Source organism: Mustela putorius, unplaced genomic scaffold, assembly GCF_011764305.1.
Source record: "Mustela putorius furo isolate JIRA1106 unplaced genomic scaffold, ASM1176430v1.1 tig00000281_pilon_pilon_pilon, whole genome shotgun sequence".
In the NCBI taxonomy this organism is placed as follows: Eukaryota; Metazoa; Chordata; class Mammalia; order Carnivora; family Mustelidae; genus Mustela; species Mustela putorius.
The window spans coordinates 13,682,299-13,707,026 of record NW_025421343.1 but is presented as its reverse complement, the minus strand read 5'-3'; the positions used below and the strand labels follow the sequence as shown (position 1 = coordinate 13,707,026).

Sequence of the window (24,728 nt, the reverse complement as noted above, 5' to 3'; positions counted from 1 at the left end):
ATTAAATGCCTGCCCTAAAGTCATTCAGCACCACAAAATCAGCCCTTGAAATCTCATCTCTTGCTTTGCCTTGACTATTTTAAGAACCTCCTGGTTGGAGCATAACAACTAGACCCACATAGCATTAGAGCTGGAAGGGACTATTAAAGATGTCTGCTCCCACTCATCTGATAAGTGACTCCACCCTACCAAGTACCATGAAGAGTCCTTCCCTATTAGGGAGTTTTATCCTGGGGTAATTCTACTTTAGGGACTGCTGAGATTATTCTACTAAGCCAAATTTGCCTATTGACTCTAGAGTGCCCATCTTACCCTCACTTTATGTTAAAATAGCTGGTTTCAGACCTAAGTAGCTTCTCAGGTCTTCTTCATGGTAACACTGGAACAGGAACCCAAACCTAGTTCAGCAAGATATACTAAATGCTGACTAAGACTTAAAAAGCTTCCAATGAGAGAGGAAATGCTAAGGGTTCACAGCACCATTGGGCAGGTGAGGAAAAGGTGCCTGCTCCAAATGAGAACACCTGGGCAGAAAGATGGTGCTTCTCTGTGAATTGGAAATCAACCCCTCTGTGTCCTGGGACACAGAGCATGGCTGGCAAAAAGTGGACTGGATTTTATACCCCACTGATGCTTCAGCCAGGTATTGTACAGTGATCACTCTGCACAACCATCAGTTTTTTTTGTTTTTTTTTTTTTAAAGATTTTATTTGACAGAAATTGAGGGCACAAGTTGGGGAGGGTGGTCAAGGAGAGAGAGAAGCAGGCACCCCACTGAACAAGGAGCCCTACACAGGGCTCAGTCCCAGGACCCTGGGATCATGACCTGGGCTGAAGGCAGACGCTTATTTAACCAACTGAGGCCCCCAGCAGCCCCTGCTCAACCATATTTCTTGGCCCTGCTTTATCTATTTGTCCTGAAGTGACTGAGGAAAGTGCTCTCCAACAGATTTTTGGTTTCCATTTTTACTTACCATTGGGTCCAAAAAAGGTTGCACCTTCAAGCCCTTGTGCAGTTTATCTGCTCCATTTTTTCTTCACAATACATGGCCCCCTGTTTCTGCACATTACCTCTGATTCTCCAATGCTGCCAGACCTAAGCTTCCCCTGCTCCTAGCTGTCTGGGTCCATGTTCCCTTCAGATAACCATCTGTCAGCCCAGGTGTTGTCTGACAGGGGTGCCAGCACCTGCTGGGCTTCTTATAGTGCCAGACACACTTTTAGTATGTGAAAACTATTCCCACCCTTTTCACCAATGCCCAAGTAGGTACCCGTGGCCTGTACATTTTGGTAAAGTCGGTGGTAATTTATTCCCACACTATTCTGTTTCCTCTTCTCAAATTGCTTAGGGTCTCCAATCTGCCTCTCCTCTCTTGCTTACCAATACCTGGCCATGTGTGACCATGGGTATCCATTGGTCTCTGTGGCTTTGAAGTAAGTGTTCATCAGCCAGGAAACATGTTTTGGACACTGACTTCTGGACAGTATTCTGTGTCCCTGGACACTTGAAAATAAGTATCTGATGAATTGCCGAGCCTAGGGAAACATAAGCCAAATCCAGGGCACTTGAATTCAACAGCCAAGGCTTTGTCCTCCCTTTTTTTCCGCGGACCCGCCTCGCCTAGAACAGGAAGACACGAGGAGCCGCATTGAGCGAGGTTCCCCCAAGTCTCACTATCGGCCAGTCCGGGCTGCAAAAATGTGCCCAGCGGCGAAGGGAGGATTCCTCCAGGCTTATGCGCGATGCCAATCACAGCGGCGCAGTCCCAGAGCTTCCCGCTCCCCCGAAGCTCCCACCTCAGAAACAAGGTAGGGGTACTCTGGGCACCTCGGAGTCGGAGCCACCGCCCGAGTCCCACCCCACAGCGCCCAGGACCCCCGAGGTCCAGGCGCCGCCCACGTTCCCACCGCCCTCGGGCGCGGGGGCTCGGGAGTTGTAGTCTCCTGCCGAGCGCGGGCGCGGGGGCCGGGGCAGCACGGACTCCACGTCCCGGCGGGCGGCGCGGCGCTGCTGGGGCGCTAGGGGCGGGGCCGCTCGGCCCTTTAAACCTTCCAGGGCCGCTCCGAGGGCCGCAGGCAGAGACCGCGCCACGAGGGGCAGAGCGGGGCGCGGCGGCGGCGACGGCGACTGCGGGGCGCTCCGGGGAGGTGCGTACTGGGCCCCTTCGTGTACCCGGCCCTTGGGGGTCCGCTGGGGAGGCTCCCGTCCCCAGCTCTCGGGGGGCCCCGCGCGCCCCGCGCGCCCCGCCGGGCTGGGGTTCCTGCGCTAACCCGCCTCTCCCCCCGGCCGCCGGCAGTCAGGTGGTTGCCTGCGCGCGGTCGCCGCTCCGCCGGGGCCCGCACCCGCCCGCAGGCTCTCCCTGGCGCGGCCCGCCGTGACTGCCCTGACTGCAGCCCCTCCCCCGGCCCGGTCCCTCCGGCTTGGAAACGGGACACCCTCCCCAGACGTTACGGCCCGGCCTGAGAGTCTGGGCGCACCGATGGCATGCGGGTGGAACGTGGACACCCACGGCGGAGGCCACAAGGTGTCCACGTTCTGGCGCGGGCTCAGACCCAAATGTGGGCGCTGTGAATCCGGTGCTGGCCACCTTCTCCCCACACTGGCCGCAGCCAGACACTGGACCCTGGACTTTGACCTATCTCTCTCCACCAGGCCTGGGCCGCTGATGGTTTTGGTGAAGTATCTTAAGGCAGCTGGGCCGGCCCCCTCTTTCCCACCTACCTCTTGTCCTTCCCCCCACACCACCACCACCCTGGCTCCCCTCCCTCATGACCGCCTGGATCCTCCTTCCTGTCAGCTTGTCAGCATTCTCCATCACGGGCCTATGGACTGTGTGAGTAAAGAGGGGGAGGGGAAGGGAGAGAACAACTAAGGGACAAAATGGGCCGAGGCTGAGGGGGGCTGGGGTCCAGCCAGGACCCACAAGAGCTCAGCGGCACACACAGAGTACCCTGTCCTGCTGTGGGCTCCAGGGTGGTCTCCAGGATCACTCTAGCTGTCTCCAGAGCCTGGCCTGGTCCTGGGCACACAGCCCCTCTAGACAAGCTGGCACCACTGCTGTCCAGTAGTGTGACCCTGACAGACCTTCTAGCCAGGGCCACTTCGAGGTCCTTGAGTTTGGGCCATGCCGTGGGTTCTCGCGTGGTATCAAGCTTCAGGGCCGCCTCAACTTGAGTCCCCAGCCAGGACAAAGGCTGAATGGGGCCAGAATGGGGAGAAGAAAGCCTGTGGCAGAAAGCTGGGCTGGGAGGGCCATGGGTGTGAGGTGACAGCTCTGCTCCTGCAGGTATGCCATGGCCGTGATGAACCGCCACGCGTGCCCTGTGGAGAACTGGTATGGCGCACTCTGCAGACAGCCTCCCTCTAAAGCTCCCTTCATCTCTGTTCCCTCTCGGGTCAGGGCAGCTACAAGTCAGACGGAGACCCTGGGCCTCACTGCTCTTAACTGACACTGGCAACGCCTGCCGCTCCCCAGGCATGGCTCCACGCTTGTCTCCCTGTTTCCCACTGTCCCTTCACCCCTTTGGCTTCTGCCTCAGGCCGGCTCTGGGGGGTGGGCTCTTCTGTCCCTGCCAGCAGAAGTCTGGGAGGGCGGTTCCCAAGAGGGCCAGAGGCTGCGGGCCAAGAACCTGGAAGAGCCCCTTTTCCCCAGGCTACTCTCTGTCCTGCCTGCTAGGTCCTACAACGAATCCTGCTCTCCTGACCCCGCCGAACACGGGGGCCCCAAGACCTGCTGCACCTTGGATGACATCCCGCTCATCAGGTAGAGCCAGAAACCGGCAGGTCAGGGGGACCCAGGCCCTCGGGCAAGACCTGTACTGCAGTCTCAGCAATGAGAGGATTGAGATTACTTGTAACAGCCCTCTGTGCGGTCACTGTGTGCCGTGGTGCGGAATGCACTTCGTGCACAGTGCCATTCAGTCCTGCCCGCATCGGGGCAGCTGCCATTCCTCCGTCTTGTAGGCAAGAGAACAGACTGAGGCATGTCCCCGTCCCGGTCACACAGCTGGGAAGTGGAGGCACCTGGACTGAAGCTCAAGCCCTCCAAATACGCAGCCGCAGTTCTGGCTCAAGGGAAGCCAGACTGGCTGCAGGCCTTGACAATCTCAGGGAGTCCAAGGAGTCTCAGGCATTCTCTCACCCATTGCTCAAATGAGTTCTGCTTTGGGGGAGGGCCTAGCCTGGGGGCAGCTGTGCGTGATACACAACCGGCCCATCTCATAAATCAGTGGCTTGCCTGCTAAGGAACAGGCACAGATAAAGCAAGAGACAGATGGGCCAGAATAGGGGTGCTAGTGCTCCTGCCCCTCTCTCACTCTGTCCTTGCCCCCCACCCCCAGCAAGTGTGGCACATATCCCCCCGAGAGCTGCCTCTTCAGCCTCATTGGCAACATGGGTGCTTTCATGGGTGAGTCACTCAGCCCCCAAGCCAGCCCAGTCCAACCCACTTCCCCACCCCCACCCCAGAAAGGCCCATGAAACTCTTGTTCAGTGTAGCCCACCCCACCAAGGGCTAAAGCAAGAGAGACTATTTGTCTCCCTTTCCTTTAACAAGGGCCAAAGGCTCCCACACAGCCACCCTGCTGGCCAAAGCCTGAGGAAACCCAGTTCACTACCTGCCCTTTATTCCCTTTCAGCCCTCAAGAGTGTCTGGGGGTTGGGGGGGTAGTTGGTGGGAGGAGGGCACCAGTGCTGGTCCCACCTGTGCTCTCTTCCCCCAGTGGTCCTGATCTGTCTGCTGCTGTATGGGCAGCTCCTGGAGCAGAGTCGTCATTCCTGGGTCAACACCACGACACTCATCACTGGCTGCACCAATGCTGCGGGCCTCGTGGTGGTTGGCAACTTCCAGGTGTGCCCACCTACCTGCCTCTTGAACTTTCACTAGCGGGGCCTGGCTGTCTGCAGCTGCCCTCAGTCCCCTGAAGACTGACACCAGTGGCAGAGCTAGCCCCTCGAAGCTGAGGGTGGGGAGAGAGGGGCTGGAGGGCGGAAGGGGGGTAAGAGGGGTGCTGGAGGTGGGGCTGCTTCACAGACCAGCCCCTCTTTCTGGGCCCAGGTGGATCATGCGAAGTCTCTGCACTACATCGGAACTGGTGTGGCCTTCCCCGCCGGGCTGCTCTTCGTCTGCCTGCACTGTGCCCTCTCTTACCATGGGGCCACTGCCCCCCAGGACCTGGCTATGGCCTACCTGCGGATTGTGCTGGCAGCCATCGCCTTTGTCACCCTAATCCTCAGTATCCTTCCAGGACAGCCGGGTACTCCTCCTCTAACCCAGCCTTCACACACACACACACACACACACACACACACACACACACGAGCCCCAGGTGGTGGGGGTGGAGGGAGGGGTGAGGGGTGGGGGAAGAGGTTGGCATACATATAGCCAGAAAATACTGCCCAGTGCGGTTTCTTTCTTCCCCTCCCAGGTCGTGAGAGATGGCTTTTTGCCCCAGCTTAGCTCGCTGGGAAGATAGGAATGTCACCAGCTCCCACGTGTCCTACTGCACACTTCCTTAGCCCCATTTCAGGCGGTGTCTTCTTTATGCATGAGAGCTCTCAGCTGCAACATGGGGCAGCCCTGTGCGAGTGGGTATTTGTGATTGACATCCTGATTTTCTACGGCACCTTCAGCTATGAGTTCGGGGCAGTGTCCTCAGAGACGCTGGTGGCAGCCCTGCAGCCTGCCCCTGGCCGGGCCTGCAAGTCCTCTGGGAGCAGCAGCACCTCCACTCGCCTCAACTGTGCTCCTGAAAGCATCGCCATGATCTGAGGTCTGGGGAGGGTGGCTGGCCCAGCCTCAGCAGCTCCCCACCTCATTAACTTTGCATTTATTTTGTACCAAAAACGATGTTGAAAAAGTATTCTGCTGGGATAGGGTTCCTTGCTGCTGAAGGAACCACCATCCCACACCCACCTGTGCCACAGCGGAGCGGGCCAGGCAGCTGCGTGGGCTGCACACAAGCTACTCCCTGACTCTGCAGTGTTGTTTTTATGAAAGGTCACATATCCTCACTCACCCAGCCAGCCCTTCAGGTGCCTTCTACTCCCCAGTGCTGAGGCCACACCACTGGGATTTCCTGCTGCAGGAATTGGGGGCTGGTAACAGCAAGAGGGATAGAAGTCAGGGAGTGGAGGGGGGAGTACTACTTAGTCTGTGGGAAGGCCCTCTTTTGAGCCCACTGAGCTGCACTGGGATTCTTCACTCTGCCCTTTACTTTCTTTTGGGCAAATAATACAGCAGAACCACATGGGTATTTTAGTACTTTTTTTTTAATCTATTAAAAGAATTCTAATTTGCACGTTTGTAGTCTGTTCAATAGAATCAAGCAAGGGCCCAAGCCAGGACAGCTTTCCCTAGGCAAAGGATAGGAGGAAACCCCTGTCCTCAGGGAGAGTCCTGGGTGCCCACTGTTCTTTTGAGAGCTGGGCTGCCAAGAACAAAGGATGCCTGGTGCCATCCAAATACCCCTAAAGGGCTTGAAACCCTTTCCAGACCTTTAAACAGTGAAGAACTGACGTGATCCTTCCCCCACTCAAAGTGTGGTTTGAAGTTTGCTTCCTTAGTAAGGGATATGGGGGGTAGGGGAGGGTGTGGGTCACCCATAGAGCAACTTTAAAATGGTAGGAGCAATTTTCACAATGAAGCTAAAGAAAGCCTGTGGGATTCCAAGGTTGACTAAAAATTGCAGGGAAGAGAGAGGTAGGCTAATTTTTCTTTACCATCTGTAAGTAGCCAGTGGATGCCAGACCCTGACATGATTTCTTTCCAACAATGAGCTCATAGGCCCAAGCACTGGCTGGTCCAGTGACCAGGTTCTTAATCCAGGCTCCACTGCTCTCAGGCCAGTGGGCTGGCAGGAAGGGACACATAGCCTAGTGCTTTCTGTGGTTCAGGCCCATCTTCTCCAACAGCATTTAGGGGTACAGAGCCCCTACCCAGGCCTCTGAGCAATGCAGTGCAGGGTGGGTAAAGAAATCTTTAATGAGGATTCAAGGTACAAGAGGAAGATGTGAAGGATGGGTGGTCAGTCCCAGGCAGCTCATGTGTACATGGCTCCGTGAAGGTTCTCAAGTCGGTGCTTTTGCTGCTGCTTGCGAGCCTGAAGGAAAGAGGGCACACTGGGCATGGGCCATACCTGAAGGCCTGTGGGCGGCACAATGGGACAACTATCATGGGGCTGCCTATCACTGTTTTCAGGCCCCTAGCAGGTACATTGCCAAGGCTCTTGTCCCTTGCCAAAGTCACCAGGAAAGCGACCAGAGCCAGCGGCCCTGAGGCTTACCCAGGCCTGCTAAGGTAGGGAATGAAAACATTAAGGACAGGGCCTGAGGGGTTCCCATTACCACCCAATATCTCCACTTACCACCAACCCCTACCTTATCTCGTCTGTGCTCCTCATAAGTGTCATCATCAGTGGGCAGCTCATGGCGGCACAGGGGGCAGGAATTTGTCTGAGAAAAGGAGGGCAGTGTTTCAGCCCAAGTATGGTCTTCATAAGCTAACACCTGTCCCCCGCTCCCAGTTCCCATCCCTACCCCTGTCCCTTCCCTGATCCCCTAAAAGTCCATAAACAGGAAGAGGCTTGAGAACTGGGCTCAGGGCAGGGTGAGGGGTGAGAGAAAGGAAGCAGTACCTTGCTTAGCCATGGTAGAATGCAGTTGGAATGGAAGATGTGATGGCAAGGCATCTCAATGGCAGTCTCCTCCTCCTCAAATTCCAAAAGACACACGGGGCACTTGACCTCTTTAGGAGGGAGTGCTGATCAGGAGAGCTGCTACAGGCCTTACCTCCCGGCTCCCACTCCTGAAGGACACTCTTGCCCCAACCTGACCTGGAAAACTGAAGGGCTAGACCAGTCTAGCTTGGGAGAGGGTGGGTCTGGAAAGCCTGCCCCAAACACCAGCAAAAATTAATGTTCTTACCAGCCTGAGAGCCCCTGATGACTGTCCTGGGAAGGTTCTCAACCACAGTCTTGGCAGCAGGTGGAGGCAGGTGGTGATCCCAATCTACTACCAACCCCAAGTCTTCAAAGTCCATCCTATTGAAAAGTGACCTGGGAAGAACAATGCATGTTCAGAACCAAAGAAAACCATACTTTCTCTGTGCCCCCACAATCCACTAAGCATTAACAGATAAATATACCTTGAACAGCTACTAATAACAGCTACCCCGCAAATTGCTCGGTAGATAAAAAGCACAGTGAGAAATGGCTTCCAGTTTCTATAATACAACCGCAAGCATGAAAGCTGTTTAGTCCCATTTTTACACATGAGGCAACAGGCTCAGAGAAGTTACTCGGGCCATGCAGAAATCACCTGGTAAAGCCAGATGCCAAGTGGCAGTGTTGACTTCCCTGCCTGCTCCTAACGAACGCACCTACTCACACCCACAAGGTCCCTCCCCTGGCCTCATGACCCGTCTTCTTCAGTACCTACTAGAACCGGCTGCCCTCCCGCTCCCGACTCGCCCCTGTTCACCAGCTCCAATCTTTCCTACAGTCCCCTTGCCCGGCCCAACCACGGATGACCCAAATGATCGACCTTCGTCGAATCTCATCCCCGGATTAACTCTCCAGATTATTCATCCGTCCTCCCCAGACACTCTGCCCCATGTAATCCATATTCTCCAGCCAGCCCCAGCCCAGAAACCTGCCACCTGGGCCCCCACTCCTAGCACCGCGCGCCCACCTTGCGAGCTCCAGCAGCATATTGGTTCGGGCCTCCTGCTCGGAATCCAACGGCTCGCAGTCGTGTTCATCAAAATAGGACGCCATGGCAGCCTGGGTGTCTGACACAGCCCTCGCACCCTGATGGACTGCGGCCCCGGGGCGCTGGCCAATAAGCTGCAGGCTTGAGAGAGGAATGCCAATCAGAACACCCGAAAGGCGGGCACAGAGACTCGATAGGGGCCGAAAGCGGAAGTATTATTTTTGCTGCCTCTCGTTGGCTCAAATGAATCAGGTGACCAAACGCTAAAGCCAATGGCTAGTCAGAAAACAGCAGTTTTGGTCGCCGAACCTAGGATAAGTGAGGTAGGAGTGACGTGCGGTTCTTGTCCACAGTGTCCTGGAGGCTTTAGGAGTCGTCAGTCCGTTCTGCGGCTCAGAGGGCCTAGGACGTGCAGGTGCTAGAGGCCCTCCAGAGAGCAAGGCGCTGGCTCAGGGGCTCAGGGTACTAAGAACCCGGATCACAGCCGTTCTCGCTGCTCTGCCTGATGCCCGCCGAGTACTTCTGCACCTGCTGCATTCTGGGTGGTTCAGGAGTCCGCTCTTAATTACCCTCTGACCCACAAAACAAAAATGTCCTTATCTCTTCTGTGTTAGGAACAATAGAGTGGGGCAAAACCCTCCCACCGAGAGAGGGAAGATCCCTGCTGGGGAATCTGGGGCCTTACCCGCACAGGGAACTCTGTGTGACCTTCAGCCCCTTGCACGGCCTCTTCCTCTAACTTCTGTGAAATTAGTGGCTTGAATTTAAAAAGTTTGCATTCCTGACCACCCATGACTATCCTGGAGAGAGAACGAGAGGTTGCAGCAGGGGGAAATAACCCTGCATCAGATACGTACCCTCAGAGAGTCTGATTTAACTGATCTAGGCCTCATAAGGCAGTTGTGTAGGCTTATGTAGGTTAATGTGTGGTGCCCAGGCATTCTGCAGAATTGGATTTAAATCTTAGCTTTGGTACTCACTGATCTAGGCCTGTGGCTGGTATTTTTAGAAGTTCTACTGGTAATTCTAATGTAAGGCAGGGTTGAGTACTACTGCAGTAAATGATTTGGGTGATAGCTACCATTTATTTGGCATCTAGAACCTTACATCCATGGATGTTTTACACACAATATAAATAATTCTCACAATTGTTCTGGGAGTTAAGTATGTCCCTTTTTACATATGTGAAACCCAAGCCTCAGAAGTGGCCTGCCCAAATTCGCATGGTCTCTAAATGATGTTGCTGACCAAGTAGGGCGCCAAGTGTTTTTCTCCATCTTTCCAAAATGAAGATGGTCATAAGCCCACTGGAAGTAACAAGCTCTGTGAGAGGTAAAGCTCCACACAACTCTTGGTTTCTTTCTTGTTTCTCTGTCAGTAGCCCTCACTTTACCTAACAAGGAGCTGTTTCTGTTACACACTTGACCCTGAATTCCTCTCCACCCACACTTGAGTTTGAGGGCAGTCAAGTAGCCCAGGCAGAGACTACCCAGATCCTGCAGTCCTGGTAGGGCTTTCTTTCCTTCTTCCATGGCCTTTACCCAGTCATCTTTCCTTGACCCAGAAGCCCTGCCAGCTTAGCCCTGTGTGGCTCTGGAGCTTTGAAAAGGCCAAATTCTTTCCTACAGGGCAAGCTCTAGGCTATCCTTTGTGATGGTGCATTACAGGACCAGAGAAGCCCTTCCCATTTTCACGGCTATCTGTCAGGTGTAAAGCTTGAGGAAGAACGTAGGAGAGAAATTGAGGATGGAATATACAGAGAGGGAAAAGTCTATTCAAAAATGAAAGCCTTTAAAAAAAAATGAAAACCTTGGGACACCTGAGTGGCTCAATCATAGTTATGCATCTGCCTTCAGCTCAGGTCATGATCCCAGGGTCCTGGGATAGAGCCCTCACTGAGCTCCCTGCTTCTCCCTCTCCCTTTGCCCCTCCCCCCTGCTTGTGCTTGCTCTCTCTCTCTTTTGCTCTCCCTCAAATAAATAAAATCTTTAAAAAGAAAAAAAAAGTAAGAGCCTTATGAGTAAGCCTTATGAGTAAGCACCTTTGAGGTGCTTTCCTCTTCTGGAGTAATATTCTGAGCATTCTCAAGACATCAGAAAAAGAACAGATTTCATTCTGAGAGAAACAGGCTCAGAAGGCCCTGGTTGAAGGGTCTGGTTTGGGAGCCACTCTGTCTTTGCACCTGCACCCCAGAAAGATCAGTCTAGGTAGGTTTGGATCAAGTACAGAAGGAAGAGGAGCGATGCCTGGGTGGCTCAGTCAGTTAAGCGTCTGCCTTTGGCTTAGGTCATGATCCCAGACTCCTGGGATTAAGCCTCACGTCAGGACCCCTGCTCAGTGGGGAGCCTGCTTCTCCCTCTACCTGCCAATTCCCCTGCTTGTTCTCTCTCTCTCGCCCGCAAATAAATAAATAAGTAAAATCTTTAAAAAAAAAAAAAAAAAAAAGGAGGAGGAGGGGGAGGAAGAGGAGGAGAAGAGGAAAGGGACCACCTTCCAGGGCTGAAGTCCTTCCACGGACTCTTTAAACAACCCCAGGAGTGGAGGCAGAGAAGGATGAACCAACTTGAAGAACTTTGTGGACACACACACTAGGTTTTAACCAAACAGCAGCTTTTACTGAGCTCCAGGTGGGGCTGGCCTGTCATGGCCAGTGCAGCAGGCTGCCCTCAAAGGCCCGTCTGTGGGGTGATAGGAGATACAAAGGTGCACACGTCAAGGTTGCTCTTCGGCGCTCAGTTGGGTGGCTCAGATGTGAGCAAACGCTGGGGGTTTTCTGGAGACCAGGACCAACCAGTGTGGCCACTTGGCCTCTCCTCCAGGCCCAGCTGGGTCAGTCCCCAGGCCCCGAGGCGGCACCTGTGTCCTGGGCCTGTGTGGCACTGCTGCCCCCACTGCTCTGTGGGAGAAAGATGACCAGCAGCACGATCAGGAGGATGAGCAGGCAACCGCCCAACACCAGCCCCAAGTAGATCCGGCAACGCATGTTCTCCCAGCGCTTCTGCTGGGCCAGGGTCTTGGTTGTCTTGCTGAAGGCGGAGCTCTGTGGACATCCCCAGACACAGGGTGGGAGTTAGTGGTTTCCCTGAAGCCCCAGGGCCAGATTCTCCCAATCCTCCTTCCCTCCCTGCCCCTCAGCAAGACTTAATCTCCTGCATCTTCCCAGCCTGTCTTCTCCCCTTCTCTACACAGCCTGCCCTGGGACCCTCCCAGCTGGATTCCTGGACACAGACGCTGGTGTAGCCTTTGATTCACACCCCTATGGGCTCATGCCCAGCTAACAATACCAACCCTCAGCTTTTAGGCAGGTTCGCAGCTTCAAACCAAGGACTTCTTGCTTCATGAGGCCTGCCTGGAGCTTATCTAGGCTATAAACCTATAGGCCCCACACTGGCCCTCAGGCCCCAGGAAAGGCCTGGAGACCCTGAGCACAGCCTGAGGACTCTCTCTGAGGACGCCCCGTGGCCTCTCCCACCCCCACCCCTGCTTCCCCAGACCTCACACCATGTCCAGGAGTTGGTCCGAACGCTGTTCCAGCTCCGCCAGCTTCCCATCGCGCTCCAGGACCTTGTCGAAGTTGTTGAGCATGATCTCTGTCACCTCATCCGCCTGCCGCTGGCACCGTTCCAACTCTGTCCCTGCCTGGGCACCAAGCCCAAGGTCAGAACTGCATGAGACCCCCAGCTGGCCTTCCTCTGATCCTGAGAACTAGTGGCCTCCTTGCCCGCACTGTGCGGGGTGCGTGGGTGGGTAGGGGGAATAGCAGCTTTCAGGTAAGGCTATGACATGTATAGAGTGAAGGACTGGTCTCCTGAGTGTGTCTGGCTTGCCTTGGATCTCACAGGCTCCTCTTCATGCCCATCAAGGCAGGTCCAAGGTCAGCCCTGGCTACAGCATCTCAGCTTCCTCTGAGATGCCCCAGGATGGAAACTTCCCAGGACCTCACCCTCCCACAAAGCAGACACTCTGCTCACCTGCTCTCCTGCTCTCGGATGGCTTCTACCCAATATGCACACAGTGGACACGGACCCTGGGGCTTCCTACTGGCCTAAAGAAGCAGCGAAGAGCAGGGAACTGAGCTGCATGTCTAGAAGCCAGACAGGAAGGAGATCCACCCCGTAGAAATAGAAAGATAATTTTGGACCACCACACATCATAACCTCTACCTAACCCCACAGACACACACACACAGAAACAAACTAAAAAGATCAGACCTCTCTCTGACTGACTAGGCCAGTTCTGCTTCCTGGCATGATCTACTCCCGCATCAGTGCTCAGAACTGATTCCCTGTCTGCCTGGAAACCTCAGCCTCCTTGGCCTCTGGTCTCAGCCTTCCAGCTACCCGGGATCTTCACTGGGGTCCAACTCACAGACACAAAACCAACTCTTAGACCTCTCAGTTTAAGCAGCAACCACACCTGACAAAAGAACCCAGCTCATTTCAGAGGACTAAGCAGGGAGGTGCAGGACCCAAACGTGGGAGTGCAGGGAGTGCTGAGAGAACAGGGAGAGAAGAGAGAAATGCGTCACAAGCAAGAAAGGGGCTGGGCTTTGGACACATGCGACCAAGAGGACCCAGGGTAGGAGGCCCCAGTAAGACCCAGGAAGAGCAGGTCCAGGGATGTGTCAGGGAGCTGAATCCCAGCAGATTCACAAACCACAGCAGCTCCCTCCTGCCTGTCTAGTCCCCGACAGCCCATCCCTGTTCTCATCTCCTCTCCACAGAGCACTGGCCAAGCTCCCTTTCCTGCCAGACCACATTGCCCATTGTCTGCAACTGACATTTTGGCACTTGACTGAATTCCACTTAAAACCAAAGAAAGGAGAAGTATCTGGTGGTCACAGAGGGCCACTCCTACTCAGGCAAGAATTCACATTCAGGATCCTTGCAGATGCCTTGCACATGGCCTCCAAGCATTCCCAGTATATGAGTCCTATCTTCCCAACTGGACCACGAGCCGCAGAAGAAGGGACTACCTTTGTCTGCTCCCATCCCCATGGCCCAGGAGGCCAGCACAGCGCTGACCATTACGAAGACTCAGAGTGATCACATTATAGCCTCTCCAAAAGCAACTCTCATTTTTTTAAAGAATGTTATCCTAGTGTGTTTATCCAGCCCAGCTGGAGTTTAGAGGGGCAGGCATCTGAAACCCAAGTAGGTCAATATTTACCCATGAGCTAGAAAAGCAGCCTGCTTGGAGAGGGGGCAGGCAAATCATGCCAGAGGTGTGCACTCACAGGCACGGGGAGCCGTGACTGGGGAACAAGGAGCAATAATGCAGACAGCAGGGTGGCTGCCCACATCTATACCTCTTCCTCAGTCAGCCATCATCGCCACTATTCTTCCTACCATGGTAGTCAACAAGCTCACACAGCCGTGTTCACACAGTCCCAGGCATCCCCACCTTCCTAACAGTCCAAGGCCAAAACCTGAGAATGGGCAAAGATTCAAAATGACAGTCACAGCTAGAGGTTGGTGGCCTGCTGCATATTGTGTTTTCCGCTATGAAAACTACAGCTGTTGTTCTCTGATGTTCCAACACAGGATGACACTGGGTCACGTTCTCCAGGAGAGTGGGCTGTGCTTCCCTCTGCAAAGCCAAGTCTGTCCGGGCCAAGGTGGGACCAGGCCGAAATGAACACATTTGCTCCAGGGAACACAGAGGCCTCTGGCTTAACTTCCTGGCCCTCCTTGGCCCTCCCCGAAACAGAGGGAAAAGGACACTGTATGCACAGGTCTCCCCTGCTGGCATGGGGAGAAATAAGGAACTACAGGATGTGGACAGAGGTAAGGGACCAGGGGACAGGGCCACGCTCCCTCCAGTGGTGGTGAACTCAGCATAGTACCAGGAACACACACAGCGGACACAGGGAAAAAACATTTCCGAATGAATTGTGCCTGTTCTTAAGAAGCTCACTATGTGCTGGGGGAAAGAGGCATATGTGACCCTCTTAGGGAAGAGGGGAGGGTTGTGCTGTGAGGTACAAACACTGAGTGCTGGAGCCCCCCTCAGAGAGTGGACTCCTACGTACTGAGACAGCCCAGGTGGACGAGCCCCTGCAGGATGGGGTGGAGCTGGGGATTCGGGCAGACACAGACCAGGCAGAGGGTAATGGTGAGGGGCAGGGTGGGGCCAGAGAAGACACAGAGTGAAAGTCCAGAAGAGGGCACTGACTTAGAGGGAAGACTGGAACCAGACCTAGTGTAGACTTCTGAGCCAAGGGGGAGGGAAGCTTCAGAGTAATTTCTCTAGGGGCTCCTCGGTGCCTCAGTCGGTTAGGCATTTGCCTTTGACTCAGGTCATGATCCCAGGGTCCTGGGATCAAGCCCGCGTCCAGCTTCCTGCTCAGTGGGGGGGGGGGGTCTGCTTCTCTCTGCCTCTGCTTCTCCCCCTGCCCATGCTCCCTCTCTCTCTCTCTCTGTCAAACAAATAAATAAACAAAGAAGAAGAAGGAGGAGGAGGAAGAGGAAAAAAGAAGAAGAAGAGGAAGAAGAAGAAGAAGAGGAGGAGGAGGAGAAGGAGGAGGAAGAAGAAGCAGAAGAGGAGGAGGAGGAGGAAGAATAAGAATAAGAATAAGAATAAGAATAAGAATAAGAATAAGAATAAGAATAAGAATAAGAATAAGAATGGGGCACCTGGTTGGCTCAGTGTGTTAAACCTCTGCCTTTGGCTCAGGTCATGATCTCAAGGTCCTGGGCTCAGCAGGGAGCCTGCTTCCTCCCCTCTCTCTCTGCCTACTTGTGATCTCTCCCTCAAATACATTTTAAAAACCTTAAAAAAAAAAAAAACAACAATCTTTAGAAGAAGGAGAAGGAGAAGAAGAAGGAAGGAGAATGAGAAGAAGAAGAAGAGGAGGAGGAGGAGGAATTGGAATTTCTACATCCATGGTAAATGGTATGGATGGCAGCGGGAAAACTCTGGGTGGAAACATGCCACCAGCAAGGGTGTGAAGGGTTGCCAGGCTCGTGGGGACCAGAGAGTATAGAAAGGAAGGGTGGATGAGAGGGATGCTTCCCAGCCCTGCCAAGGTCTACAGAGCTGAGGGCATTCCTTGAAGTAGGGAGCAGCCGCGTGGTTGGCAGACAGGGGGGTGGTAGTTACACAGGAAATGTTCTCCACAGACCGTTACCCTCTGTACAGAATATCCTGTCTACAACCCTCAAATATCTCAGGTGTTTCAAGGCCAAATAGCCTTGGTTCCTCCAAAGTTTTCCAAACCTCCCTGTTCTAACTCTCCTGTCCCCCTTCTCCCTCGGGGAGTGCTGAAGAAACACTATTCCAGCTGTCACCACTGTCCTTGTCAGAGGACCGGGGGGGGGGGGGGGGGGGTAACAAATGGCTGTAGCAGCATCTTCCTAGGTCAGCATGCCCCTGAGCTCAGAGCTAAGGGCCAGGGCTCTGCATCGCAGCCCTGGCTTCCCTCAAATCTTGCCTTTGCCCCTCACCCACTGTGCAAACTTGCCGACCCTCCACTTCCTCATCTATAAAGTGGCGACAAGAATGGTATCAACCATGTCAGCTAAGGCATGTGATACGTTACAAAGTGCTTATCACAATACTTGACACATTCTGAATGCTCAATAAATAATAGCTATTATTATGGACAGAGCCTGAGTTTCCCTCACTGATTTTTTTTTTTTTTTTTTAAGCAGCCAGATCTCAAGAACTCTACAATACCTGCGGTCAATAAAACCTCTTAAATAATTTTACAAAATACAAAGCCAAGCAAGCTCTTCCTTGTTGCAAACGTGTGCACTTACTTGTCTCACAACTAAATACAGAACATCACCTGGGTCTTCACTAACCTGCACAGAGTTCATTTCCACCAGGCCCTGTAGGCCGTTGAGAAGGTTTTATGTCTTGACGGTGAAAACCATTCAACAGGCATGTATTCTGAGCTAATACGCACTTTTCTCACCTGATCTCATTTAATCCCTGCCACAGTCCACTGAAGGCATGTTATTATCCCAGTTTTGTAAGAAACTGAGGCTCAGAGAAGTGGAGTCCTCTGTCCAAGGTCATAACAGCCAGTAAATAGATGATCCGGGAGTGGAACCCATGTAGACTCCAAGAATCACATTTTTAACCATGGTGCTAAAGTGAATGCAGGTAAAGCAGGGGCTCAAATACTTTAGCTGGCTGGCCAAAGACTCCCCAGACTTCTTAATGCGGCCAAATCAACCTGTGTGCCTCTGAGGGAAGCCCGTGGCTCAAAACCCACCTTCACTGGACCTTGCATGAAAGAGGACCATCTGTAGGATGAATGAATTCAAGCCCTTACCCATTCAGGTTTCATCTTTCCCATCACTGTTCTGTTCCATCCCCTATACCTGTCACCACATATGGCACCGAGGAAATGCCCAAGAAATGCTTGTTTACTGAATGAATCAGAGAAGAGGACAAGGAAGAAAGACCAGGCAGGGAAGGGGTGGGAAGAAGAAAGGCAAAGAGCTGGGGCCAGAGAAAGGGAAAGGTGTGAAAGATACAGAGGGATGGGGCTAGGAGCTGGGAAGGGAGAAAGATCAAGGTATGCCCCCCCCACCACCACTGACAGGCTCTGATCCACTGTTGGCCTCAGCTGAACTTGTGAGAGTGCCAGAGTTTTCCAGTAACACCCCCCCCTCCAATAAATTATCCTGGCTTCAGCCTTCATTTCAGGAGTTTCCTCTTCTCCGACAGTGCTCAAGGCCGACTGGAAGCCCACCCCTAGCCCTGCCTGATCCCTTGCCCTGCATGCTGGGAAGTGGGCTCCAAGCTTTTTCCCATTCTTGGAGCCTCCTTCAGTTTCCTGGCGTGGGCTTAGAGCTCAGTGCAACCTTCCTGCCCCGCTTCCTCTTCCTGCCTCTGGTTCCCTAGAGATGAGGCCATCCAGACATCTCGACCCCCAGCCAGGCCACATCCCTCACACCTCTGCCAGCTTCACCAGGGCAGAAGCTTAAAGTCCCTGGCCAGCTTCCTGCCCAGCCCATCTTCCCAGGAGTCCAGGGGATGGAGGAAAGTTATTGGCACCACCTGTTCCTGACACCTTTGCCTTAGAGACAGCAAGTGGGGACACGGGCCAGAGTCTGCAGCAGGAGTGAGGGATGACTCACTTCAAGAATGTATCCCTGGGTAGAGGTTAGGAGAGAGCCAGGACTGTGCCACAGTCTGATAACTTCAGGGGAACCTTTAGGGTAAACATCTCCCTTTATCTTTCTGCAGAGGAAGGAGTGTGCCCTCCAGTACCCTGCCATGGGGCTGGCAAGCCCTCTCCCACCCCATCTGCTCAGGTTTCCAACTCCCGGGCCACACTTGGCTTCTCACAGCTCCAGGAAGGGCTGAAGAGGTCATCGCATTACCTACCACTCCTCAGGAGCCGGTTCTGAGCGCCAGGCGCGGCTCTGGCACTGCATCTCCCTTCACCTCGCAAAGACCCCACTTCACCGATGCGGAAAAGAAGGCTCGGGAAGGTTAAGTGACTAGCCCGGGGTCACAGAGACAGCAAGTGGCCACCACCAGGATCTCAGCCCCGAGTCTGACTCCGAAGCCCGAAGCCTGGGCTCATAACCCCTTGGCTCAGGGAGGAGGGAAGCTGGAGTCCTGCACACTGCGCGCCAGCGGCCAAACTTTCCCTTCCCAGTCTGCGCTCCCCCAGTGGAGGCGCTGGCCCCCAGCCGGCTCCCGGCCGCAGCCACCACACTGAGGGGGCGGGGGGGGGGGGGGGGACAGGCGCGGGTCCCGGACGACACCCCCGCCCTCGGACTTCATCCTCCGGCCGCGCACCCCACGTCGCCCTCTGTCCCCCGGCCGGCCGGCTCCGCCCCGCCCGGTCCCTCACCATAGCTGCTGCCGCCGCCTCGCCAGCTCGGGCTCCTCTGTCGCCCGGCGGCCGCGGTGCCAGATACCAGGGAGGAAGCGGAGGGGCGGGGCCGCGGCCGGCGGGGGCGGGGGGCGCGCCTGCCCGGAGCCGCGACCCAGACGGCGGGAAAGCGAAAGCTGCCGGCACCCGGCCCAGCCTCCGGAACTGGGGGACTCGCGCTTGAGCAGCCTGGTGCTCGCGCTGCACGCTGGCCACACGTCGGGGTCCCAAGCTGTGACCCGGGCACAGTGGAGTGGGCTCTGGAGCCGAGGTAGCGCTCGTTGCACAAGCATCTGTATCCGTGCCAAGGCTGGGCACGGCGCTAGAGACGTCTCGAACAGCCGGCCGGGCCGGGTCTCTGCCACCTTGGGTGAATGCGTTCGCCAGTAACCAAAATCTGAGTCCCGGGAAAGTTTTGAAACGAAAGAAACTTTATTCACAATCAACATTGTGAATGCACTACCTGCGGCTGAACTGTGTATTTCGGAACGCTACCGCTGTCTGTTACAACTGTATGCACATTTACACAACGTATGTTGTGCGAATTTCTCCTCAATTCAAAAAGAAAACAGACTCCCACGGAGAAGGTGCTAGTTCAGGCTTTTCTGTATTTCCCTCTTCACCACAAGGGCAGCTGCCGCCCTGCCCTCATGTGACCCTGCTCCTCAGTGGGAGGGAGGATGGGCGAAGCCACCCTTCCAGAGCCTTCCTGAGCTGAATCTACTCTTTCTCCTTATCTCCTTTCAAAGCTGCAGGGGGTGGTCAGAGACCCGTGCTCTCCAGCCCACCCCAGCCACCCCCAGTCTCTCTTGAGGAAGGGGGTTGAGCCTGCGTGAGTACAGCCCACATTCCCACCCTGGGCAATCTAGATCCCAAGGAAGAAGTTTCACCCCAGTTCTGTGGACTCTGAGTCCAGGAATGACCTGAGAGAGAGGATGCCCACAGGTCCGTCTATCATAGGAGGACAAAGACTGTCCTGAGGGCTTTTCTGTGCTTTTTTTTCCCTCCCTGGTTTCCAGAAGCTGATTTGGCAGGAGGAGTCCCAAATCCTGTCTCCCAACCCTGACCCTTCTACCTTCCCTCCCCAAAACAGGTTGTTTTCAATACTGGAAAGTTGTAAAGGGACAGAGATGGCAAGAACCCTTTCCCCAAACCAAGACAGAGGAAAGAGTGACAATGAGGTGGAACCTGGCGGGGGTGGGGAGGGAAGGCCAAAGACAAAGAGGCCCATTGTACATGGAGGGGAAGGAGGGCCATAGACCTTGTCCTGTGACACTGACTGGGTTCGGCCAGGCCACGAGACATGGGGAGAGATGCTCGCCCCCTCAGCTGAGACCCAGAGGCCCTGCTAAGTCCCCAAAGGGCAGGGGCAGACAGAAGACAAATAGAACTTCACAGAACCAGGGGCACCTGGCTGGCTCAGTCGGATGAGCACATGACTCTTGAATCCAGGGTCGTGAGTTCAAGGTCCATGTTGGGTTTAGAGATCACTTAAATTAAAAAGAAAAAAAACAAACGAACAAACAAAAATAACTTTGCAGAACCAAAAAGAAGGAAAAGTGACCCAGCTCCTCCAATCCCTTACTCTAGACTGCAACAGGGCCACACAAGAGAGATAGAAGGAGGCCCTCGCCTGTCTCGGCTAACACTTCCAGCAAAGAAGTAATAAAAGGGACATGGCAAGACCCCAGGGGGACATACTTAGGAGTCTTGCATGCCGCCCTAAAATGGTTTTGAATTTTCCACATGTGAAGAGCCTCAGAAAATTCTGGTTCTTGAGACCTCTGACCAAAAACGGAAGTAAGAGAAGGATGGGAAGACTCCATCTTTCTTCTCCAAACATACACTGTCTACCCCTCCAACCACGGGGCCTCAAATAGGTGAATCTCAGGCAGAGGTTGTCCCCAGAGAAAAAAGAAATAGAAGAGCCAAAGGCAAAACGAAAGGGGAGAAATTACCTCACATGTGTAGGGATACCGAAAGGTCTTTATTGCCCACCGGCCACCATCCGTTTCCCAGCCACAGGCTGGGCTTTCTGGGTGTGTCTCCAACCAACTCTGGGGGCCCATGAAACACAGCCACAGTCCAGCTTTCTCCTTCTGGGGGGCCAAGGAGCCTGGGGCAGACAGTGTGGTAGAGGGGCCCCTGAGTGAGGGGCAGGAGGACGCAGCAGCACTCCCTGTGGGCAAGGATGGGAGAGAGGACCCTTCTTGGCACCCGCTGTGGAGGGTTGCCCCGAAGAGGAGGGCGGGGGCGAGGGGCTCCCTAAGTTGGGATGGCATGGGTGGCAAAAAGCACGATGAAGAGGATGATGATAAAAACAATCACGCAGATGAGGACAATCATCTTCACGTTCTTCCACCAGAACTTCCGAGCCACCTTCTGCGATGTGGTCTTGAAGTGCTCCGACTGTTGGGGACAAGGCAGAGTGAACCAGGGCCTCCTTCCACCGGAACAAGAGGACAAACAGAGGTCCACAGGCTAGCCATCTAAATATTTACGTGAGCAGTTGATGGAACAGACTGTTACACAAAGAAAGTGCAGTTCTCCTACCTTGACAGATACACCTTCATGACACTCTGATGGGCCAGGCTCAAATTTAGAATTCTTGGGCTCCCCCTGACCCCTGCCACCTCCCTTCTCTCCTTACCCCTACACTGTCACACACATGGAGGGGTCTTTTACATATGCTCACACTCAGGGATGCGACACTGTCTGTACAATCTGCCCTTGGGAGGGCACACATGGGCTGAGGGGCGCAAGCTCCAGGAGGCTCCACAACTCCTTGCCCCATGGGAACCGCTGAAGCTGGAGGACAGGGCCAGGGCAGCAGGGAGCTTGGAGGTGAGAGAAACTGTTCTTTCTCCTCAACATGAGCTGCAGGAATTACATTTCCCTGGGCCGTGCTCCCCAGACTCGGCCGTGGGAAGAAATACTAAGTCCAGGGACACTAGACCCAAGACTACACTCTGGACTTGGAAAGCCACAGTCAGTCTCTCCCTGTGGACATGGAACCTTAAGCTCCAACCTTTGTTGCAGTACTTTGTTAGCTACCCACTCCCTGAGCAGCTGGCTTCAGCCCCTGGCTAGAGAAAGAGACAGAGAGAGGAATGAGGTCTAGCAAGATGTGTGGGAGATATTATTCTAGCCTTCAGCTAGCAGAGGACCCTTGGATCAAAGAATTTCACTGCTCTTCCCAGCTTCCTTTTAAAGCAGACTCAGCAAAACCCTAGCAGTTTTCCGCCCCCTGCCTAGTAACTCCTAGAGAAGGCCAAAGGCCCTGGGAGGAATTTTCAAGAGCCAATATTTTTGCCCTGGGAAGGTCAGGCCCACATGATTGTCAAGCGCAGCCTTCAAAGGGAAAAATCAGTTTCAAGGGAGAGAACCCTAAGAATGCGAGGGCTGACTGGGCCATCTTATCTGTCTCAGAAAATGCCTCCAAGAGTCAGCTCTACCCATTCCCCCCAACCACTGCCAAGTCCCTGGAGGCATTCCCTGGACCCCAGTGCCAATCACTGGAGTAGACCAGAGTCAGAACTGAGGACTTGCTTGTCAGTTCCCCCCAAACAAGTGAAAAGACAGACTTTTCATTTTGCCCCCAACACCACCAACCCCCCAAACCCAACAATCCTCCCTCCCTCTCTTCCTCTACCCTACCCTCCCCCCACCCCCTCCCCCGGGTGGGCTCCCTATCTCACGGTGGCTTCCAGATCCTCTGTCTTGTTGCGGAGATGTTCCAGGTTTTCTCCTCGGGCTAGGATCCGCTCCACATTCTGGGTCATAATATTCTTGACGCCCTCCACCTCACTCTGCAGGTTCCGCACCTGATCATGTCCCCCACCTCCACTGGCCTCCTCCTGGACAGCAGCACAGGGGTTAATTAGACCAAGTGGTGGAGGAACCGAGAGTCAGCCTCAGAGGCCAGGGGAGGGGAAGGCCTGAGGTGGACTTTTAGCTTTTTTTTAATGCCTCAGCTGTTTACAAAGAGAATGTTTTCATGTATTACTCATGTAATCAAAAACAAGTGCATTTTGAAGCCCCAGAAGGTGAGCGCTGATGTTAGATAGACTAGATCGAGTTTCTTTTCAGGTTCTCAAGGCCCCTGACGAGGAAAAGAAACACAGCCCTAAATCCCACTCCATGGTTGCCTTGCTCTTCTGATGTGGTCAGAGGACCTGGCATCTCATGACAGGGGAAACCCACCACTATTTATCAAAGGGTCCTCATTAAAAAATATGTGCGCTGGCCGGCAGAACACCATCAGGGGGCGCACAAACCCCCTCTCACAGCAAGACAGTAGCTGAAGAGAGATTTGGGCCCCAGGCGGTCCTGAAGCCTCCTTGCGGGGACCAAGAGCAAGAGCAACCAGGCTCCAAGGCCCCCACCAGGCCGCCCGAGGGACGGCCACTGCGCCATGAACTTCTGGTTTGCCCACCGCATAGCACCAAGTGCAGGCACCCAAGCCACCACCGCCTGCTTAAGCAGATATTAAATAAAAACAGCAGCCTGGGTGTTGAGGGAAATGGAGGGCAAGTCCTCCCAGGCTGTTGATAAGGTTTTGTGAACAGGGAGGGAAAAACCAGTATGAGGCTCCTCCCTCCCTGACCCACTCAACCTCTGAAAGAGGCCGGGAAGCCGGGGTCCAAACTAGACGGATTATCACAGAGAACTAACTTCTGGTTCCTTTAGAAACCCTTAGCTTTCTTCCTCATGTTTAGAGAGAGGGGGCCGCCGATTCCTTAGACTCCACGGGGAGACAGATTCTTGGAGTTTCTATATGGGGATAAGGTGAAAGGCAGCCGGGCAGAGCTCCCGCCGCAGGCTTGGAATCTAACCCCAAGAACTTCGGAGGTGCCGCCCGGGGCTGTCACAACTCCCGGCTGGCGGGCAGGCTGGAGGAGGAGATGCAGGGCCTCTCAGCAACTCCCCGCCTGGAATTCGGACACCCCCTCCCCCCGCCAACCCCCACCGAAACCCTGCTCCAGGCCAGCAGCGAGGTCAGGGCAGGGAGGGAGTGGACAAGGAGCAGGAATACCCGCCCAGGCGGCCGCGAGCTTTCCGCAGCCAAGTTGTCAAAGAAGAGCGGCCGCAGCCAGCGCTGGCCCGGTGCTCTGCCTTTGCCACCAGCTCCCCCGATCCCCGGGCCCTCCACTCCACCCCCAGGCCACACTGGCTCCTCTTGGAATCAGCCCCTTTCTGGTTCCCAGCGCGCTCACCATGTCTCCCGGCGGCTCGGGCCTGTCCGCGACGGGACTCGCCTAGTCTGTTTCCTCCCGGGCGGCCCTCGCTTCACTTCCTGCTTGCTCCAACTTTCAGCCTGCCCCCGCCCGCCTCGCATCCCGAGACGCGCCAGCCTCACCTCGAGCAGGTTCCCCCAGGTAGGCGGGCACCCTCCATCGCCCTCCCAGTCTCCTCCCAAACCAGGGCTCAGGCTTAAAGCCACAGGGCTCCTGGGCACCAGAGATTGTCTAACTCGCCAGGAGCAAGAGAAGCAAGATCAAACAGCCCTCCTAGGTTTCTTGAGGCTGGCCTCCTGGTCTAGATGAGGAGACTGTCTCCTTTTTCTTTTCTTTTCTTTTCTTTTCTCTTTCTTTCTTTCTTTCTTTCTTTCTTTCTTTCTTTCTTTCTTTCTTTCTTTCTTTTTTTTAATAATGTCCTGAATATCTGATCCCAAATCTTAGAGACTGAAGTCAACTGTAAGTACCTCGCCAGGGGTAATTCACATGGAAACAGAACACAGAAATGAAAATTTCTTCCTGGCAACCGCTGTTCCCTTGTTGGTGGGTAGGCAGAGAGTATTAAAACCCCCCAAGTCTGGACTGCTGTGATCCTGGGCCATGGTGTCAGAAAGCTCTGGGTTACTAGCTGTGTGACCCTGAGTGACTCTCTTCACCTCTCTGGAGTTTGCAGGTGCTAATGCTGACCTCAGAGGACAGTGGGGAGGTGTAAAAGGACAGCATAGACAGTGTGCCCCACATGGTGTCCAGAAGGAAGACCTGTCCACTGTCAGAACCAGGAAATGCTAGTTTACCAATCCCTTCTTTCTTTCCAGAGTGCAACAGTCCCTTCAGGAGCCACAAAGAGGGGTTGGTGAGTCCCATCAGAAATGGTCAGAGCCTGCCCTATGAACAGAAAAGGGCCCCAGGGCAAAGGATTTTTCCACCACCTGGCTGGCTCCAG

The 24,728-nt window shown here is 54.4% G+C and overlaps 4 protein-coding genes across 5 annotated transcripts; 1 reads left to right on the top strand and 3 right to left on the bottom strand.

Annotated features, from left to right (window-relative positions):
- The first annotated feature begins 1,589 nt into the window (after positions 1 to 1,589).
- TMEM150A (transmembrane protein 150A) lies at positions 1,590 to 6,300 on the top strand. 2 transcript variants are annotated; one of them, XM_004742334.3, is made up of 8 exons: positions 1,590 to 2,148; positions 2,654 to 2,834; positions 3,288 to 3,335; positions 3,678 to 3,764; positions 4,342 to 4,409; positions 4,723 to 4,850; positions 5,058 to 5,235; positions 5,530 to 6,300. In XM_004742334.3, the coding sequence occupies exons 2-8, from the start codon at positions 2,770 to 2,772 to the stop codon at positions 5,769 to 5,771; spliced, it is 816 nt and encodes a 271-aa protein (XP_004742391.1). In that variant the 5' UTR covers positions 1,590 to 2,148; positions 2,654 to 2,769; the 3' UTR covers positions 5,772 to 6,300. The 2 variants fall into 2 exon arrangements, with proteins under 2 accessions (XP_004742391.1, XP_012906668.1); XM_013051214.2 differs by lacking the exons at positions 1,590 to 2,148; positions 4,342 to 4,409 and having other exon boundaries at positions 3,288 to 3,476.
- Positions 6,301 to 6,965: 665 nt separating this feature from the next.
- RNF181 (ring finger protein 181) lies at positions 6,966 to 8,830 on the bottom strand. The gene is made up of 5 exons (XM_004742336.3): positions 8,690 to 8,830; positions 7,925 to 8,055; positions 7,636 to 7,745; positions 7,379 to 7,453; positions 6,966 to 7,101 (listed from the first exon to the last, which is right to left on the bottom strand). The coding sequence occupies exons 1-5, from the start codon at positions 8,773 to 8,775 to the stop codon at positions 7,042 to 7,044; spliced, it is 462 nt and encodes a 153-aa protein (XP_004742393.1). The 5' UTR covers positions 8,776 to 8,830; the 3' UTR covers positions 6,966 to 7,041.
- A 2,469-nt stretch (positions 8,831 to 11,299) lies between these two features.
- On the bottom strand, positions 11,300 to 20,617 carry VAMP5 (vesicle associated membrane protein 5). The gene is made up of 3 exons (XM_045079094.1): positions 20,507 to 20,617; positions 12,212 to 12,349; positions 11,300 to 11,750 (listed from the first exon to the last, which is right to left on the bottom strand). The coding sequence occupies exons 1-3, from the start codon at positions 20,615 to 20,617 to the stop codon at positions 11,541 to 11,543; spliced, it is 459 nt and encodes a 152-aa protein (XP_044935029.1). The 3' UTR covers positions 11,300 to 11,540.
- VAMP8 (vesicle associated membrane protein 8) lies at positions 20,517 to 23,930 on the bottom strand. The gene is made up of 3 exons (XM_004742328.3): positions 23,765 to 23,930; positions 22,247 to 22,405; positions 20,517 to 20,957 (listed from the first exon to the last, which is right to left on the bottom strand). Exons 1-3 carry the CDS (start codon positions 23,765 to 23,767, stop codon positions 20,814 to 20,816), a joined length of 306 nt encoding a protein of 101 aa, XP_004742385.1. The 5' UTR covers positions 23,768 to 23,930; the 3' UTR covers positions 20,517 to 20,813.
- Between the last annotated feature and the right edge of the window lie 798 nt (positions 23,931 to 24,728).